We start from the raw sequence: 16,132 nt of genomic DNA, 5'->3' as shown, positions 1-16,132 counted from the left end.
AAAACTACCATGCACAAATCCAAAATAAGTTTCATGTAAAAAAGAAAAAAAAATGGGTTCAAAAATTACATTCCCTTGCAATCCAAATTGGAACGAAATAAACAAGGTATTGTAACAGATTTCCAAATAAAGAGTTGAGGATAGACTAGATATTGTGGCAAGGGTGTTTCGCATCAAAATGAAACAATTTTTAAATGATGTGAAGAAATTATTTAAAAAAATACTAGCAAGTATGGAACTTAACAATATATCTTATTATTTTTAATTCCAAAAACTTTTAAAGTTATGCTTAAATTTTCATCATTCCCGTGCATCGCACGTGTGTCATTCTTGTACTCTACTAACATGAAATAATTTTCATATTATTTCAATTTTGCATTATATAATAATAAATAAATTTATGAAATATTAGTAGTATTAGAAGGTATTAAATAATTTTCCTGATTTGAACATAAATTGGTAAATTTTCGCTAGAGAGGAACAAATCATTATAAAATAGCAAAATTTAAACTTAAAACTTTATATATATAATATATGTCTCTCGCAAGAATAAATTACTTCATGAACCATCCATCCATGTATGGCATACATTGAGGGTATACCAAGAAACACCCTTTTTAGTAAGAGTTCTTAGTTTATTGGATGATGTGCACAGTCATCGATCCCAAGTCGTCAGTCTTAAGATTTTTTAAAATATGTTGCTTTTTTCTTACTCTTGATTCTGCTGGCTGCACTTACGACAACATATTGCTTCTTCAGACCACAAATTCCAGCATTTCATAGTGCATGCTTTAACAGTGCAATCACGGTCCATGACACAAAAATCACACACGACTGCGCTCATCTTGGGCACCAACGTCTCAACTGAAATATATCACAACATCTGAGTACTAAATTTGCATGAATATATAAGCAAGTCAAGAGAAAATACATTCATCTTTTTTTTCTTTTTCCCTTTTTTTTTTTTTTAAGATATCATACTGCGGGAATGGCACTGTCTTGGTTAAACCTGGATCCTCTCCATTATTAGTTATATTAAACACCTATGAGTCTCAATTAAACATAATGTTATATCTGTAAGATATCATATAACATAATATAGATCTATAAAAAGGAGTAAAATATGTTAGAGGAAAATGATATCTAAATAACTTCTTTGGCATTATAAATAATGTCATTGCTGCTGTTATTTTAATTGTAAATCCTGGTTTGAGTTAGCCTTATGGTCCTTTAACGTTTTAGTGGTGTCGGTCCGGTTAATGGTTGAACCGCCCCCACAACCCACCCTGAGCCAGACCGAACCGGAAGGAACCGGAACCGTCAACGGGCAGGAACCTAAGCCTTCCATTCCCATCCCTCCCCCCGCTCTCTCTCTCTTGGCGAACTGAGATGGCGAAGGCCGAGGGATTCGAGGGTTTGGTCCTCCGCCGCGCCCTCCTCTCGAGGCTACTCATCCTAACCCTCATACTTCTCTGGCGTCTCCTTTTCCGCCCGTACGACACCTCCGCCTCCCTGAACCCTAGTTGTCTCTCCGCCGCAGGCGGCCGGTCGCTGTCGGCCGGACCCATTCTATGGCCACGGATCGGGGCGGCTATCGAGGCTAGCGTTGTCTGGGACGGCGTCTACTTCGTCCGCATCGCCGAGTGCGGGTACGAGTACGAGCAGACCTACGCCTTCTTCCCTCTCCTACCCCTCTGCATCTCCCTCCTCTCCCGATCCGGTGAGCTTCAAATTCTTTCTTTTGATCCGCGAGGGATAGATTTGGTTAGGCGTTTCTTGAATTCTTTGTTTTTTTTTTTGGTTTCTTGCGTGCAGTTTTTGCTCCGTTGGTACCGATGATTGGGTCCCGGGCGGTCTTGGCTTTGTCGGGGTATGTGCTGAATAATGTCGCATTTTTGTTCGCTGCGGTTTATTTCTACAGGTAAACCTGGGATTCTGACTTTCTATTTATGAAAAATTCAAACTTTTTTCCCCTTTTGCTTTCTCGAGTAAAAAGAATTGGATTATATTGTGGCACATCATTTGGTGTAGAGAGACCTCATGTAGCTGTTAGACTCTGAAGGATATTTATGTGTGCGAACTGCTTGTGATTGGAGGTGAAGACCAATGAATGAAAGAAATGAGAAGTTTGACAAGAACCAAAACAAACTTTAAAATTGTGAAAAATGTGATTTGTTTAGAAAAAAAATACCAGGCCTTTTTTGAAGGCATTAGCCGATCTTTTTTTTATATATTATGCTGGGTGAGAGCAGTGTGAGGAGGCTATCAGGTTGGACAGGTTGAGATTATTGAATTAGTATGGTGTAGGGCAGACAGTATGAGGGAAGGATTTTTTTCCTTTTTCCTGCTCATTATTAGAGCGCCCCCCATGCCCCAAAATATCTAGAGCACAGTAATGCTGCATTTGAATAGAATTTTGTTTACACATATGGTTGTCCATTTCTTATTAGCTACATATATCAAGACCTTTGAGTGACCATCTTATAAACAACCCTTGTCACCCTTGGAGTAACGACTGAGCATAATATCAAGAAATAGAGGTTTTGAGTCCTGCTTCTTTTTGCTGCCATCAGTAATAGTAGAAAATATTCTATATCTAGGTGATTATAAGCATATGTGGGTTCTAATAGAAAGCTAGGATGATAACATAAATTCGTGTCAGAATGGTATGCACCACATTCCACATAAGCGTTATACTTCTACTATGTTGCTTAAGTTCTATCTTTCTGTGGTATTCAATCTTTTTTCTTATCTGTTATTTTGAATTTAACTTTTAATTACTGTATAAATATTGTCAATTAATCTCTTATTTTGGTTGTAGCAGACTGTCAGTTTTGATTTTAAAGGACCCAGCAGCTGCTTTTCGGGCATCTATTTTGTTTTGCTTCAATCCAGCTTCAGTGTTCTACTCATCAATGTAATCCTGTTAGTCTTGCCCTTCTTTTTGTAGTGAATGAACATATTTCTTCTTCTCCTTTTCTTGTTTCAATTTGATTAATACTCTAGATGTCATTGACAGATACACAGAGAGTCTATATGCGCTATTTTCACTTGGAGGACTATACTACTTATTTTCTGGTGCAACTACCGTAGCCATGCTTCTGCTTGCTCTATCTGGTTCAGCTAGGTCCAACGGAGTGCTTAATGCTGGTTATTTCTGTTTTCAGGCGATGCAACATGCTTATGATGCCATCATCCAAAAGAAAAGGCCCATAGTAGGTTTTCATTAATTTTGATTTTGTTGCATCGTTTCTTCTTTCTTATGATGTACTGCGATAGCAGCTAATATAATTTTTGAAATATGGGATATGAAACCTTGAATTCCTGGAGTCAATACTGCATTCTACCAATGAAATTATCTAACCTTGAATGCAAACCACAAGAATTAGGAGAAAATTATATATTTAATATTAAATAATTTCCCAAACTGATTGTATCTATTCAACATATTAGTTAAATAACCTTTGAAATATTGGATAAGAAACCTTGAATTCCTGGAGTCAATATTGCATTCTACCAATTAAATTGTCTCTTTCTGAACGCAAACCATAGAATTAGGAGAAAATTATATATTTAGTATTAAATAATTTCTCAAACTGACTGTATCTATTTTCTGCAGTAGCTAATATAACCTTTGAAATACTGGATACAAAACCTTGATTGCCTGGAATTAATACTACATTGTACCAATTAAATTGTCTATCTTTTGTTCTAGCAAACTGCAAGATCTAGGAGAAAATTATATATTTAGTATTACATAACTTCCCAAACTAATTGTATCTATTTTCCTTGAAGTTGGCAGGGCATGCTGTTATTGGTGGTGTTGCACGCTCTATTTGTATATTTGTGCCATTTCTTGCTTTCCAAGCATATGGATATTCCAACATCTGTCTAGGTGGCTTTTCTTATGAGTTGAGGCCTTGGTGTAAGGCAAGAATCCCAAATTTGTATGGTTTTCTCCAAAATCACTATTGGTACTAATTTATCTCCTCTAGCCATTTACCACTTTTCTTCGGCTTACTAATATGACCAATTCTTTTTGTTCAATTCTTTTTGTTTTATTTGTTGCTTCTAAATGATTTAACATGTATAAAATTGTTCATTTTACTTTTAGATTCGCGAAAGGTTCATGCGGTGCATGGATATTTGTGCTGCATGTAGAATGTAGCAAGTGAGTAGGAACACATGGTGATAAATACATATAAACGACTAGGCTCTCGATAATTATACTTGTAGATAATGAGAAAAGAGTTTAGAGCAAAGTTTGTTGGACTAGTAGTGGGGTTAGTATTGCCTAGCGATCGGGTTGGCAAGGTCCATATGGTATGGGTCCGTACCATACTATGCTGGGGCATATTGAAACAGCGAGAGGGAGAAGAGGGAGAGGGAGGGGAGAAAGGGAGTTGTACCTATTCAGCCAAGCCGGAGTTGGAGTCACTATCGGGGGCAATTAGCCATCATCGGTGGTCTTTGCATTGCATATGGTGGAACTTCAAAGCTCCTTTCATGGTGGAAGAGGAAGAGATCGATCAAGAGAGAGAGAGAGAGATCAAGCAAAGATCGGGATTGTGGAGGGGAAGAGAGGGGCTTTATTAAGGGCCAAACTATTCAGTTCATGATGGTTTGACTAACCTTGGTTCAGATTACCTAGAGTTTTGTTTAGGTTATACATTTCATGTGAAGTAGGTAAGACAAATTCACTATTTTTGCCAAGCCTTTTTGATTATTTCTGTCAATTAGGTAATGTTATGGATTGTTGACAACCCCCTTTCATGCATCGAACCAAGAAGCATGACTCCTGTACAACTTGTTTTTTATTGGCTAAGCTACAACTATAACCAACAATTCTTATCATTCACATTGGTATGAAGCTTGTTCCATCATTATTCCATTCTTACAAATCCAAGCCCATATTGTCTATGACTGCCAATTTTTCTCATATTATTTTTAGCCGCTTCCCCTTAGCTCTTCTTTGGCACATCCTGCTCTCCAACTTGTCTACCAAAGTATACTTTCGCTCCATAATGGGAATATTTTTAGTTTCTTCTATTTGAGAAACCACTATTTATTTTCATAATCTCTTGCAGCCAGTTATTATCTTCATGAATCCTATTTTCACTACAATATGTTCACTAAAACATTCTCAATCTATGTAAAGCATGTGCAACTTTCAATTCATGCAATATGCTAGGTTTTTCTACCATCTGATATCATATCCCATAGAGTCTAGCCCTACATGTGATTTACACGACTCGTCAACAATGCAAAAGTGCTTTCCACTTCATCTATTTCTTCCAAATTCATTTGAAAGTATCCTCATTTGTCTTTCTATTTTCTGATAGAATAAAATCAGGTATAAGTATCATCATTAATGTACCTAGTATTCGTCAATGCCAACACCTACTTTTGTAGCGACCTAGGACCTCACCCAAAAAGGGTAGCCAAGAAGGTGTAATTTGGGTCCTTGACCTTGTATAAAAGTATCCGAAAATTTCATTGCACATAGCTGATGTGGGACTAAACACAGTGGCACGGGTCATCACATACTCCCCATTAAGCCCAAGCGTCTTTGTCATGCCGAAGGTCCAATCTCAAATGCAATCATATACTATTAATTGGTTGGTAGTTAGCTCCAAAAGAGCCCATGCTGCAGCCTCCCCTAGTCTACATGGGCCATAAACCAAGTCTACTCTGATATGATTTATAACAAACCAGGATCCTACTTAGAAAGGCTAGTAAAAAGTTATTATTTGGCTTTCTTGTCCTTTTGTAAGTATCTATAATCTGCCCGGTGCATAATTGATGTTGGACTAAATACATGCCCACATGAGTCCTTACACATTCCTCTCATTTAAGCCCTCGCATCCTCACTAGGTTAAGGATCTACCCAATCAAATCCAATACATACACTACGATCTGCTTGTGGTCAGTCATAAAAAGCCTCCTGCTATAGGGTCCCCTAGTCTACATGGTTTGTAGGATGCGGTGGCTCTGATACCATTTGTAAGGATGCGGGGCCTCACTCAACAAAGCTCGCTAGAAGATTTAAATGGGGGAGTACATGAGGACCTGTCGTGGTGTGTGTGTTTTGTCCCACATCAATTGTGTGTTGGAGAGATTTCAAGTTGCTATATAGGGCAAAGGAACTTAAATAGCAACTCTAGGTAGCCTTTTAGATGAGATCCTAGGTCATTACAAATGATATCAAAGTAGACCCAACCCATAGCCCATATACACTGGGGGATATTACAGCCTGAGCCTTTTTGGGGCTAAACATGGACTGATTATGGTGCTTGTGATTGGGTTTAATCAGATTTGGATCCTTAGCTTGGCAAGGATGCTAGGGCTTATATTGGAGGAGCATGTGAGGACTTATGCAAGCATATGTTTAATCCCATATTGGTTGTGCATTGGAAAGATCTTGGAGACTTATTATAGGGCCAAAGGAACTCCAGTAATATTTTCTTGATTAGCCTTTTTAGGTAAGATCCTGGGTCCTTACAACTTCACCTTCATTTTTTTTAACTAAATTGAGATTCTTGATGATTTTAATTTCATTAAAAATAGATAACTTTTCTTTCAAAGCATTTGTTCATGCTAGTTTAGTTCTACATGTTTTGTATAATCATTTGTTTCTTTCTGTTCCATGTTATATGGTTTCATCTTCTCTGATTTTACATGGTTCTTTCTTCTTTGAATCAGGGGTGTTGGTTTCTTGCGATATTTTCAAGTGAAACAATTGCCAAACTTTCTTCTTGCATCTCCAATATTATCTCTAGCAATTTGCTCAATTATTCATTATGCAAGCGTGCTGCTTCAAGTTTTTCGATCATTAGATGCACATGATCACAACAGTTTTGCTGCTCTGCTGAGTTTGCTTGGAACAAATGAAATTTCAGATGCTGTTGGTGTTTCAAAGAACAATTTATCTTCTAAAACTTTCCAAGGTACTTCTTCCTCAGCCTTTTCAAATTTTGCACGGTATTCTTATTGAGGATATTCATTGATTACCTTCACAATGCTCTTTTTTGGGATATTGAGCAGTATTATGGTGTCCATTCGTTCTAGTCCTTACCTTGATGTGTCATTACACTCTGATTTAGCAGTATTAGTTGTCAGTGTTTTATGCTTTTCTTTTGTTTTTTGGTGAATCAGTGTTTTTATGCTTTGACCGTATTTGGAACAGAACATACGGTTAGACGTAGGAAACAAGAGAGAAAGAACAAAAGTACCGAGTCTTTCCAACATCTCATGGCGACTGACCATGCTCTGCTTCAATCAACGCAAGGATACCCTTCCATCTTAGTTTTTCCTTTCATTTTACATCTGGCATTCTTGACATTCACAGCTCTCTTCGTGATGCACGTGCAGGTGAGGCTTCTTCTTTTCCCCACCCTTCCTCCGTCTGACTTTGAAGTTAATTCCTAGAATATCAACTTTTGAATATGCCTTGCATTTGTACAGGTCAATCTATGGTTGCTTATTCTGCTTCATATGATAACTGGGGAAAGAAATCTAGCCAGACTGGTTCAGATTGATTTGTTGTCCGCTTTAGAATCCCATGCATAAAAGCTTTAACTTTGCAGATTATACATTGCGTCATTTGTTCTTATTTTTCTACTACTTCAGAAACTAGCTAGCATGATTTTCATTTACCTTCTTGGTTGCTAATAGCAGCACGCTGTTTTTGTAATTTAGAGAAGGGAAGTAGCTACTGAAATTCTTGTGATCATTGTTGTTCGCCTTGCTTATGTTAAGTCCCAATTTGACTGATGACTATTCTCTCTCAGGTCTCAACCCGCTTCTTATCTGCCAGCCCTCCGATTTATTGGTTTGCTTCCTGTATGCTGGTCTCTCCCAGGAGCACATCTAGAAGATGGGGTTACTTCATCTGGGTTTACTTTATCACCTTCGTTCTTCTTGGCAGTCTGCTCTTCTCCAACTTCTACCCGTTCACATGAAAAGCAGGATCAGTTGTTCTCCTACGATTATTCTTTTCTTCCCTTCTCTTTTTTTGTCTGTATATTTACTGAGGAAAAAAAAAGGTAATTTTGGAAGATATTTAATCCATCTACTCAACTCAGTTCAGTTGTCCCTTTTTTTTTAAAAAAAAAAATTATTTCCTTTTTACGGACCAGAGGTATCTGATTGTAACTTTGTACGTAAATTATCTACTAGTGAAGATAATTCAGCTTGGTATCTGACTTTCTCTGCTCTGTATTTTCTAGGATATGTTCTGCTTTGGAAAAAAATTGGAGCCATGAGCTCGTTTTGGAACTCCGGTTATGAACTGTTCGGTACTGCTGCGTGACCCACAGTTTTGGAACTTGCCAGATATATAGTCAATAGCATCTCATGTTGGAATAGAAGCAGCCTGCTACTTTTATAAGGAAAAGTTTTTAGAGCATCGAACCACAGGAACATCAAATGGTGAGCTTGAATGAACAATTTATGAGCTGTGAGTTCAAGGGAGATTTTGAGAATCCTTTGTTAGCAACTCGAAACGGTGATGTGACTGAGACTATTATGAGGCTAACGCCTCTGAAGAACTTATATATTTAATGCTTGATGGTCTGTTTGGTTGTCATGATATTGTGTCAATGTAAAAGCTGCTGCTATCCATGTGGTCTGAAGTTTTTCTAGTTCCCTGTTGCAGAGGTACAGGTAATGAGTGGAAATGCGAGGCCTAAGAATCTACAATAAAATGCCTCATAGATCTTATTAGGAAGCTAATTTTGCTCGGTTGATTACCCAGGGTTGATGCTGTGGAAACTAATTTTGCTTGTTGACCGCAAGCTACGCTAGAAATAAATAAATTTTTTACTTACCTATAATTTGTTGATTTTTTTTTTTTCTTTTTGGTATAACGGCAGTTCACCTAGACCTAAGAATCTACAATAAAATGCTTCATAGATCTTATTAGGAAGCTAATTTTGCTCGTTGATTACCCATATAAGTAGGGTTGATGCTGTGGAAACTAATTTTGCTTGTTGACTGCAAGCTACGCTAGAAATAAATAAATTTTTTAGTTACCTATAATTTGTTGAATTTTTTTTTCTTTATGGTATAACGGCAGTTCACCCAGGCCTAAGAATCTACAATAAAATGCCTCATAGATCTTATTAGGAAGCTAATTTTGCTCGTTGATTACCCATATAAGTAGGGTTGATACTGTGGAAACTAATTTTGCTTGTTGACTGCAAGCTTCACACATGATGGATATGAAGGCGGTTAATAAAATTAAAAAAAATAGTACAAAGAATAAGACATAAATACATAGTTTTTTCACATAAAATTTCACTCCGAAGAAAGTAATTCAATATTTGTTTTTTTACGCTTCCAACTAGGCTTTAGAAACAGTAAGAAGAAAACACTTCAAATAACAACTAACACTTAGCGACAAAATAAATAGGTGTACATGTACATCAGCAAGTAATTAAGTAAACGCGTGTGGAAAATGTAGCGCGACTCAGAGTGTCGGATATGGTCCGTTTATTCTAGTATGAACGGTTGAGATTGCTTTGCAAGTGACCGGTTAGTTCATGGTGGCAAGTATCGTAATTCATGGAGAGTTGAATGGTGACAAGACAACAGTCTGTCGAAAGGTATCAAGTTGTTTTAAGATATCACCCACGCAGCATGTGGTTCGGTTCCTTAATTGCCAGACCAGGAGCCGTGAACAAGAATAAATAATAAATGCCTACCATACCCTCATTATAAGATATGACCTTGATCTCCTTTTGCTGCATTTTCTTGCCTTGTTACGAGTGGTGAAATTTTTTTATCATGATTAGCAATCAGATGAACTAAAATATCGTACTTGTTGGAATAATTGCATCTAAAAGCTAACTATTTTGCTTTAAATAGTAAAATATATTAAAAATTTATTATCTGCTAAATTTTGAAAATCGATTGGCTGAAAGCTAGTCTAGATTGAATCAATGTGAAAATATTACCATGAGAATATGGTTTGCTCCCTATATACGGATCTGCAGTGATTTTATCGGCTCAATCCGATCCCCCTCTAATAATCACGGTCGAAGAGCTAGGCACACACACGAGACGGCTGGCCAAGCATGCACATGTATGGTCACCACCCACTTCTCTCAAAGGCTCAAAGCCGACTTGAGTTTCTTGGAAAAGGATTTTAATTTAAGTAAGAAGACTTGCTTCCACCTATCCGATATGATACTGAAAAAAAAAAGTTCTACGATCTTTGAAACAATTAAGAGATAGGGGATAATATTGGTTTTTTTTAAAGAATTAAATCTTAAGGATTACACAACTTACTCATAATTAATCAAGTAGGTATTTTATAATGACACCCCCCCCCAATTGAGTAGGACCTGAACCCAATTTAATTATAGTGTAGACTTATTATTAAAGTTAATTTAACAACAACATGTGCTAATCCAATTTAGAAATCATTCCATTTGAGAATCTTGCATTATGATTGGGTTCAAGTGGTTGAGATCATTATCAAGTCTTATTGGTTTTGCACTGGGCAGCAACGTTGTGTTCCGTGTCCAGGGCAGCAAAAGTTTGAGATACCCAAAGTTATAATCCAAACCCAAGGCCTTCTCTCTCAAACATCAGTCTAATCGCAAGGCCAGAATACCACCATAATTCTCTTATAATGAACTCTAGCTAAAACCATTATTGGTCCCACCAATTTTTTCTCAAAAGCAGGAAGAAACATTATCAACTATTTTAGTGGTTTTACTTGTGTTAATGTGCCTATTTTTTTCTTAAGCAAGATTATTATGAATTTGTCTTAACTATTTAACCATCCATATTTAATTTATAATGAAAAATAATAGTCAATGAGAATCAGACCACATCATTTATTTAAATTTTTATTCATTGAATAAAAATATCTATTCCATCTACAATAAAAATTTAACTTAAAAATAGCTAATAAATAGAGAACAGATCTTGGTACAATGGTATCGTTGTTTCGTTAAAATTTGAATGTTACGACTTTCAAATACCGAGACAACCTTTTCACTTACGGTAAGGTTGCATGTATCCCATCCTCTTTAGATTTTATAGTGATAGGGGTTGTTTATGTCCACTTGGATGACCATTAATATGATAATAAATAATAATTGTTATTATAAAATAGTTATAAAAGACTTTTTTTTATTTATATTTTACTTATTAACACAGTCCCTCCCAAACCGTTATGATGACCGTTATTTGAGCCAGACTTGACTTGCTCCAAAGTACCCCCGTCTCATGAATGCACAGGATTTCTTTTCCCGTGGCTGAGAGTTAACGCTGAACAGTGACACACGTCGTTCCTCACCGTACGCGTGGCCAGCTTTAATCATGTACCGTTCGTACGTCAGCCCCCGTGATGCCCGGCCTTCCTACGAACTTCACAGCATCAAATCATGAATGGACACGTGGCGTTCGTGTCTTAGCCCCCGTAGAGTTGGTACCGAGCTTAAACAGTGAAAAAATAGCCTATTAACCGTTACTATCGTTCAGTCCATTGGTCTTTGGAAATGAGACGATGCCTCTTGTAATGGCTTTCATTTATTTGATAATGGTAAGTTTATTAAGTTTATTTCTTACTCAACTTGTATTTGTATTCATTTTCTTTACTAAAGAATAACGATACTGGTTTCAAGATTTAAATGATACATGTATTTGAATGGGATGACAAAATGCTAATATATAGATGAATTTGGAAATCTTCTATAAGTATTAATTCAAAGCTTACTTAAACCATCATGTGTGACGTCTAATTAATCTCTAGGTTTGTGAGGAAGGAGAGAGAGAGGAGGGTGAGTAATGAGAAATAGAGATTATTTCCCTGACTCTTTTGCTTGGCCAAGCATCATGTTGTCTCCTAGCAAACCTAATCCCTAATTTGAACCAGTTTAGGAGATGGTGATGTCACTTTAATTCCAAGATGTACACGATTTATCTAAAGGAATGAAGCATTTGATAAATAGATGTGAAATAATTAATTTGATTAAAATAAATTTGATAAAGATAATTCTAGTTTATTAAATTATTTTTTCCCCTTTGTCTTGGAGTATTAGAGGGGATTATTAATTAAAAGAAAAAAAGTGTGAATATGAGAGGGAAGGGAGATGCAAGTCCATGTTGCTGACAAGTGTTTCGAGGCTGGAGTTGAAAAATAAGAGGTGGAGATGAATGAGCAAACTTATGAGTCCAAACTTAAGATTTTGTATTATGCATATAGAAGACAATTAATTTAAACTTTAAAAGCTATACATTTGTCATGGGAACGAATCTATTATATATGAGTTTCAATTGTTTTAACTAAAAATAATTATGTTAAAAGTTAAGGTAATTTGAAAAATTTATCTTAGAAATGAAAATCTAATCTTTCTGTTGCTTCTTTCGAAAAAAAATATGTACCACTAAATAGAAGGCATAGAAATATTCCATATTCTATCATTTTGAGATGAATTGGGGCTTGTTCAGTGACTTTATCTAGGAACTAGAAGCTTTGGGTTTAAGACCTATGTGGTGGATATGCAGAATTAAGACCTCAATGATCATAGTGCAAGTCGGTCTCGTTCTTCCTCTTGAAATATAACTAAATAAATCTAACAAATAAACAGTGATGTTATATAGGTTTTGTTGCCGACAAAAATCGAGGTCTACACAACATTTATCGATACTTGGACTCATGAATCCAATTGACTAATTTGATATTTTGTCTATACTATATTAAAAAGAACATCATTTGTCCCAAGATTAAATATTGTTTTATATAGAATATTTTATTACATAATAATTATTTTCAAAAAAAGAAAAATGTATGCAACTAATCTTTGTCCCATGTCTAAATCCATGTTTGATAGATCTCTTTAACATTCCCAAATTCTTTTATCTCTATCCTATATTCCTAAATAACCTCTCCTTTTCTCTCTTCAACAACCTGTACGTCCAACCTTCCCTTTCCAATTTTCTTTCAAAAGTTTGGCATTTATATTTTTATTATTCTTTATTCTCTAAATTTATATAAATGATCATGACAAATCTTTACTAAAAAAATATAATATAATACAAACATATTAAAAATACTTAAATAAATTTACTTTACAATGGATGCAGCCTTGTACTATAGTATATAGAAATAGGTCTAGGACGGAGGCCAAAAGACATCAACATTACTCCATGTCATTTATGTCCTGAACAATAACTATCATATTGGTTAAAAACTCTGAACCTTCCATTTCGGCATCATGGCATTCTAATTACATTAATTTTTTTGTCCACTTATAACCTTAAATATTTTTTGCCAATAAAAAGTGTTTTCTTTTGTAGTTTTACGTATTCATTATATTCTATATAACATTTCTTGCAAGAATCGAGCTTCCCTCTGCTTCCAGATGAATGGCATCGAGGACCAAATAATCGACCCACAACCAAACCTGTACCGGAACGTGGATGCAGTATATCTTCGTGTCAAAGATGTCAAGTCACGAGACAGGTGTAATTGAATTACACCACCATGTTGTCTAAGTTTCGTCATAAATGGGACAAAACTAGGGGCCGCAGCAATCAGCTCATCAAGCCAGAACCACTTTATAGATGGTGTATTGGCAATTAAATTCCCAACTTGTTTTGGACAAATTCACAATTTGTTTGTGTCACAGAGAATTAGGTCTCTCTCTCTACACCATAAGCTACTATAGTCGAGCACCGATCTCCTATGGTACACATTTTGCACTGCAGAGAATGATACAGCTGCGGATAGCTGCTACAATATCCAATTATGAAGATAGACAGATATTTATCAAAGGAGCGGGTGTTGCATACCATACACCATATGTTTTATGTGTCATACACCGTGCTCCATTTGATAGTTAAGTGCGTTCATGATCGGATGATATGGTGGCTATCCATGCCTGTACCACTTTCTATGGTGCAAAATGTGCATCGTAGAGGATCCTGGATCCTCCGCTAAAGGATTCAGTAAGCCAAGTAGCTCATCTTTAAAGGTGACCCCTGCTGCTGCAGAGACCGAAGATCCAACTTGAATTAGCTGGCCATATTTGATTAGGCTGCCAGAGAGGAGCCACGTTCGATTGGACTCTTTGTGGATTTTTGCGCCATTTTCCGATGTGGCATATCTCACAATATTCTTGAAAAAGACATTAACTGATATCAAGCATGTGTTGCTGATTTCCTTCATCCTAGTTAGCAATTATTGTGTTCCTTGACTACTCTCTGCTCCTAGCTATAGAGTCCAAGGCACTGCCTTGTACTCGATAGTCTTTTATTCAGTGCATTGCACATGAAAAATAGAGTTAAGCCTGCGAGATCTCCATCTCTTTTACAAGAGGACACTCTCTTTCAGCATTTTATTATGAGATATGCTTCTCAATTTTTCAATGGTGAGTATCCATTTGAGGATATAAGTAGGTTCTTATGGGATCAGATTGGCAGCTTGGTATTTGGCTGGACTCTGCGAGACATCTGACCCACCATGGCAGGTGAAAGGACTTACATTTTACTGCCACATGTTAAACAAGCTTAAAGCTTGTAGGGCTGCCCCTTTGTACCACTGTCTACTTTACACTACTTACATGAGGTAAAAGAACTCAGGTGAATCCACCCCATCGCACTTGTAGATTAACCTGAGTTCTTTTACCTCATGTAAGTGCTGTAAAGTAATGCAATTGCATTGCCTTTTGCCCCCCTTTGCAGATTAATTCTTTTATTTGACCATTATAAGGTTTTCCTAGGGGGGCAAAAAGCAATTAATGCAATTGCTTTCGAGTTTGTAATAAAGAAAGCTAGCAGGATAAATCAAGAAATATTCAACAAAATGCATTGTGATCGAATGTTGATGCCATTGGTCTCTTGGGTACAACTCCTCGTTTATTAATGTAATGCCACCACAATCTCTTCACAGGAATTTATGTGCTACTGTAGTGAAATAATCTCAAAATTGGGTAGGATACCATATGAACTAAATGTCAGAGATTTTATTGCTGAATTGAACAATGCTGTTTGTGTTATTTCATGACATAGCGAGCTCCTTGACCTCAATAAAAAATAATGGATAATTAGTTTCGATGAATAGTTTGTGTTTAAGAATCCTTTACTTAGTATATATATCTAGCTATAAGTTTATATACATACATTCATACATAGATACATATAGTTATTAATTCCCATCTGAATAAGTAATGCTGTTAATCATATTCTAAAGCTTCATCATCTAACCGCAACCGATCGTACACCAATTATTCTTGAATCTGGTGAACCGACCCTTCTAATCATTGTATAACCACCTCTTGTCCTTTGTTGTGCACATCTTAACCAATAGAGCCTGTGTGATGTGTCTCAATGGATTCTATGTCAGTTGTTACGCCATAAAACATCTTAAAGATCAGTAGAATGCTAGCTCCTTAAAGGCATTTACATAGGTATTCACATAGAAAGTATGTCTGTGCATCAGTCTTGCAGATTTTTCATATTTAGGTCATCAGTCGATATTCGAACAAACAATTAATGAGATTAATAGGTTGTGGAACCTTAGCTCTTGAATCACATATATATTTGCTACTATAATTTTCTGTGGAATTTGCAAGATCTCATCTTAAGTTAGCAATGCTATTAATGCTTGAAGCTCCTCAAACTCCCCACTCTTATCTCAATATAATGAAAAATTAGCAATAATTATGCAAAATGCCAACACATAGACTCAAAAAAAAAAAAAAAAAACCCAAATTTATGAAAATCAAGAATGGTAGCAATCTAGAATTCCCAATTTTACATTAAATGTCCTTTGTAAGTCAGTAAGACCAAAGAACAGTGGAACAGTTGAAACAGCTTTGAAGATATACGGTAGCAACAACAAAAACTTAGAACTATAGATATGGTTATGGTTGGATAGAATGCAACGTATGACTACAGAAATTAGATAAAAAAGTTCTTCAACAGTAAAAAAGAAAATATTCAAAATTATTATGCTTGTGGTGCAAGCAAAAATGTACGATGGGAATGTAGATTCTAACTGTGGTAACTGCCTGAAAATTTCCAAATTTGGCGTTCTTCTCAAAAACAAAAAAAAAAGAAAAAAGAAAAAGAAAAATCCAAGTCCAAAGGTCAATGTCATTTAGAAGATCTAAATTAA

At 36.1% G+C, this 16,132-nt stretch overlaps 1 protein-coding gene across 3 annotated transcripts; it reads left to right on the top strand.

Moving 5' to 3' along the window:
• The first annotated feature begins 1,348 nt into the window (after positions 1-1,348).
• Positions 1,349-8,642, top strand: LOC103712896 (GPI mannosyltransferase 2). 3 transcript variants are annotated; one of them, XR_005512111.1, is made up of 9 exons: positions 1,351-1,720; positions 1,816-1,921; positions 2,825-2,917; positions 3,020-3,215; positions 3,796-3,974; positions 6,703-6,947; positions 7,187-7,371; positions 7,791-8,045; positions 8,229-8,642. XR_005512111.1 is itself a non-coding variant. In XM_039127128.1 (8 exons), the coding sequence occupies exons 1-8, from the start codon at positions 1,390-1,392 to the stop codon at positions 7,567-7,569; spliced, it is 1,440 nt and encodes a 479-aa protein (XP_038983056.1). In that variant the 5' UTR covers positions 1,349-1,389; the 3' UTR covers positions 7,570-7,947. The 3 variants fall into 3 exon arrangements, 2 of the variants coding, with proteins under 2 accessions (XP_038983056.1, XP_038983055.1); XM_039127128.1 differs by lacking the exon at positions 8,229-8,642 and having other exon boundaries at positions 1,349-1,720; positions 7,465-7,947; XM_039127127.1 differs by having other exon boundaries at positions 7,791-8,642.
• The last annotated feature ends 7,490 nt before the right edge of the window (positions 8,643-16,132 follow it).

This window comes from Phoenix dactylifera, chromosome 6, assembly GCF_009389715.1.
Source record: "Phoenix dactylifera cultivar Barhee BC4 chromosome 6, palm_55x_up_171113_PBpolish2nd_filt_p, whole genome shotgun sequence".
Taxonomy (NCBI): Eukaryota; Viridiplantae; Streptophyta; class Magnoliopsida; order Arecales; family Arecaceae; genus Phoenix; species Phoenix dactylifera.
The sequence above is the reverse complement of the archived record's forward strand: the minus strand, read 5'-3'. Positions and strand labels throughout refer to the sequence as shown.